Consider the following 3,451-nt stretch of genomic DNA (forward strand, 5'->3'; position numbering starts at 1 on the left):
TTTAATTAACGGTATTTCAACGTTAGACATCTGTTGGGTGAGTACCTTCAGTTTCAGACATGGGAAAAAAAAGACTTTTATATAAATATATAATATATTGAAGAATACAAATTATGACTTTTTTTATAAGTGAACTGCGAGTCGTGTCAAGAGAGAACGCAAAAATCACGAGCTCCAATTACGACCAAAGTGAAGCAGAAGCGACGATTAACGAAGGTGTGCGTGTCCTAGGAAGGGTTTTGACACCGACATGTGCGCATGCAAATAGCGATGTATGGCGACGGCAGTCAAAAGTCATCACGCAAAGACTATATAATGGCAGCCGCGCAGACTAGGCATCATTCACCTGCAGAACTGACCGCGAGCAACAGCTTACCTCCTCAACTTTAAAACATGTACAAGGTATATGAATATTCAGAATATTACCATAGCTGCGTCAAAAAAGTAAACGTGTTCATCATAGTAAAATTTCACTTCAGGGCATGTTATTTTATGACTTTTTTATTCCTGAAATCATCGCAAGTCCAACTGCATAACTAACTAAGAGAAATTTCTGCCCAATTAGGGAATATCCCTAAAGTACTATATACCCCATGAACGAAGCAATTACCAACTAAACCCGAAATGATAGATACCTGATATGAGAGATAAATTTTTGGGGACACATATTGACACAGACTAAATTTAAATTAGATTAATGAGGAACCTAAAAGCGCATTAATTAACAACACTCGCGTCAACTTTCAGTTCGCGTTGTTCGTTTGCCTGGTGGCGGCGGTGTCATGCTCGCCCATCGACCCATACGGACCTGTTCACAAGCACGTAAGTCAATACATTTTATCAACATTATAATATCAGGATTTTATATTAATCATGCAAGTATCACGACACAATATATGTTTCTATAACCCATTACATTAGTCGTGACAACGACTAAGACTTGCAGCATTAACTAATATTAATGTGTATGGTGTTTACTGTAATCCATTTGACCCGTGAGCATTTGACAACACCAATCTTGTTATCCGCTATTGATAACAGAATCAAAATTAGAAGAAAAAATAGAAGTTTCCGATCAGAAACTTGAGTTAATATGCATTCGTTAGTTTAGTTTATTTACTTCTGAATTGCGAATTTATTTAGACTCCGTGTGATTTATAATGGGAATGTTATATGCCTTTGTGTAAGGTGATACATATTCAGACACGTTACATTCTTAATCAGTCAAATGACAACCGGGAATAAAACAAGTCAAATAACTACAAGCAAATTTTGTTTTTATGAAAATGGCATCGAAAGGAAAACCAAGTACTGTTATCGGTGAACCATATAATTTTAGTTTTGGGAACCTAACAAGTTTCTCGACCGAACATCATAGGGAGATTTTCATCTATGTTATTAATATCGATCGATCGTTCTGAGTTGGCGGAATGAGATTTGTCGATAGCGAGCGCTCAAGGGATTTCATTATGTTGCAGGAGCCCAAACCTTACCAGTTCGCATACGGTGTAGCCGATGAGCACTACGGACCTAACTTCGGACAAGAGGAGAAGAGTGACGGCAAGAATGTGTTGGGATCTTACACCGTCCAGCTCCCTGATGGCCGCAAACAAACCGTGAGTAAAAGCATATTGAGTAATATATTCAATATATTGAATATATTGAGTAAAAGTTATGATCGATAGTATGGCCTCAAAATATACGGGAATATCAATAAGTTTTAATTAAAAAAAACAGCTTTGCGTTTTCTCTGATCAAATAATTAGTTTTACTCGACGAAGTACGACTTTCCCTCAACAAAAACAATACAAATGACGTCAAGTTCAGCGTGCAATAAAAAAACCGGTTGCAGTAGAAAACTATTGCCCGGAGTAAATATTTGCGGAATTGCGCAAGAAGTTTTGATGCACGACAAACAAGGGACAGCAAAAGTTGTGCTGCTGATTGCACAAAGCAGCGCACACAAACACTGAGGTGACAGCGGCGACGCATTCCCAAGTTTGCGATACCCGCAGGGGGCGGGATAACTTCGGTGCTCGTCTCATAAGACGGCAAATATTACGCCTCTTGCAAAACATGAATAGCTTGTTAAAAATCAGTGTTTTTAATGCAGTATCAGTGAAAAATATCAAACAATTGATTTTCTTCTATGGTGTTGGTTAAAAAATAAACAAGCAACAAGTTCAGCAAAACACCTAATTTGACTGAAAAGGGACTCGTGTTTTCAAAACGCTGAATCTCAAACTGAAGTTTTTGAAAATTTCCCGCAAAATAAAACATTGTTTCAGATACAAACCCATATTCAAATACAGCACTCTATACCAAGGTTGCCTTGTTACAGTAAGTCATTTCACTTAATAGTGTATTGATGTTAAATGTTTTGTGGTTAACAGGTGAAGTATCAGGCGGACCATCACAACGGTTTCCACGCTGACGTACAGTACTACGGTGAGGCCCAGTACCCTCCCCCCTCCAAGAACCCTCCCTTCGTGGTCAAGCCCCAGCACTACGCACCTCCCCCACCAAGCTACCATTAAACCTTTTGAAAATCAAGAGACTTCCTAACAGCAGATAGCGTAAATCGGGATACTCGGAAATCTTTGATCGATGTTCGATCGAAATATGCAGCAACGGATTATATGAAGTCATAAATATTAGTTCAGTGATGGCAGTACGATCATAGAATAAAAATAGCCAGCCGAATTTTGATTATGGAAGTAATAACATTGATTATGACTGTAATGAAAAATATAATTTGTTGAAATTCGATGACGCTATCACGCTTGTAGGAAGAGAAGACGAGCCGGCTTTGAGGAATACGCATGGATATTTGTATTTGTTTCCTGAGCTTGATTTTGGCCTATTGTTGAATGCCAAAGATCACGATGACTGCAATTTTGTTCACGAATATTTTTCTTTTTAATAAAAATGTTACGTTTCTACCTCACTCTCATTTTTTCCTATACCAAAATTATAACTCGTATCATCATAAATCATAAAAATTTTAGACATACAGTGAAAATCATTCTTCTGAGCGGCAGCTTATCATGAAAGTCGCAAGTACCGAAATGAAGACAAGCTGCTAATTTTGAAAATATATCAGGCCGAATACAATTGTTGTTCTGAATAAGTCATAAATTTGTGACTTATAAATAATAAAGACTTATTTATTTGATAAAATAATTAAGTCTTGATAATAAACAACAATTGTTGTTTATGATTATAACAATATAAACAACAATTGTTGTTTATAATATTTCGGTGAACCATAATATTATTATGGTTTATTATAAACAACAATTGTTGTTTATAACATAAAGTCACGAATTTGAGCCAGCAAGCCTTTCAAACGATAGTGAGAGTAAGTGAAATGTTCTGTGTACATCCCGTGGATATTCTAACGGGTCAAGTGGCATACCAATGGTGCGAAAATGATTATACATAGGTGGTT

General features: G+C 36.8%; 1 protein-coding gene across 1 annotated transcript; it reads left to right on the forward strand.

Moving 5' to 3' along the window:
* Positions 1-338: 338 nt before the first annotated feature.
* On the forward strand, positions 339-2,940 carry LOC108667633 (cuticle protein 7). The gene is made up of 4 exons (XM_018154677.2): positions 339-402; positions 748-822; positions 1,479-1,616; positions 2,394-2,940. The coding sequence occupies exons 1-4, from the start codon at positions 394-396 to the stop codon at positions 2,535-2,537; spliced, it is 366 nt and encodes a 121-aa protein (XP_018010166.1). The 5' UTR covers positions 339-393; the 3' UTR covers positions 2,538-2,940.
* Positions 2,941-3,451: the final 511 nt, after the last annotated feature.

This window comes from Hyalella azteca, unplaced genomic scaffold (assembly GCF_000764305.2).
Source record: "Hyalella azteca isolate HAZT.00-mixed unplaced genomic scaffold, Hazt_2.0.2 contig14173, whole genome shotgun sequence".
Taxonomy (NCBI): Eukaryota; Metazoa; Arthropoda; class Malacostraca; order Amphipoda; family Hyalellidae; genus Hyalella; species Hyalella azteca.

Bases quoted from the DNA above. Each gene is read 5' to 3' on its own strand.
- LOC108667633 (XM_018154677.2), top strand. The intron at 823-1,478 runs GTAAGTCAATAC...ATTATGTTGCAG, and splicing joins ACGGACCTGTTCACAAGCAC to GAGCCCAAACCTTACCAGTT. The intron at 1,617-2,393 runs GTGAGTAAAAGC...TGTGGTTAACAG, and splicing joins CTGATGGCCGCAAACAAACC to GTGAAGTATCAGGCGGACCA.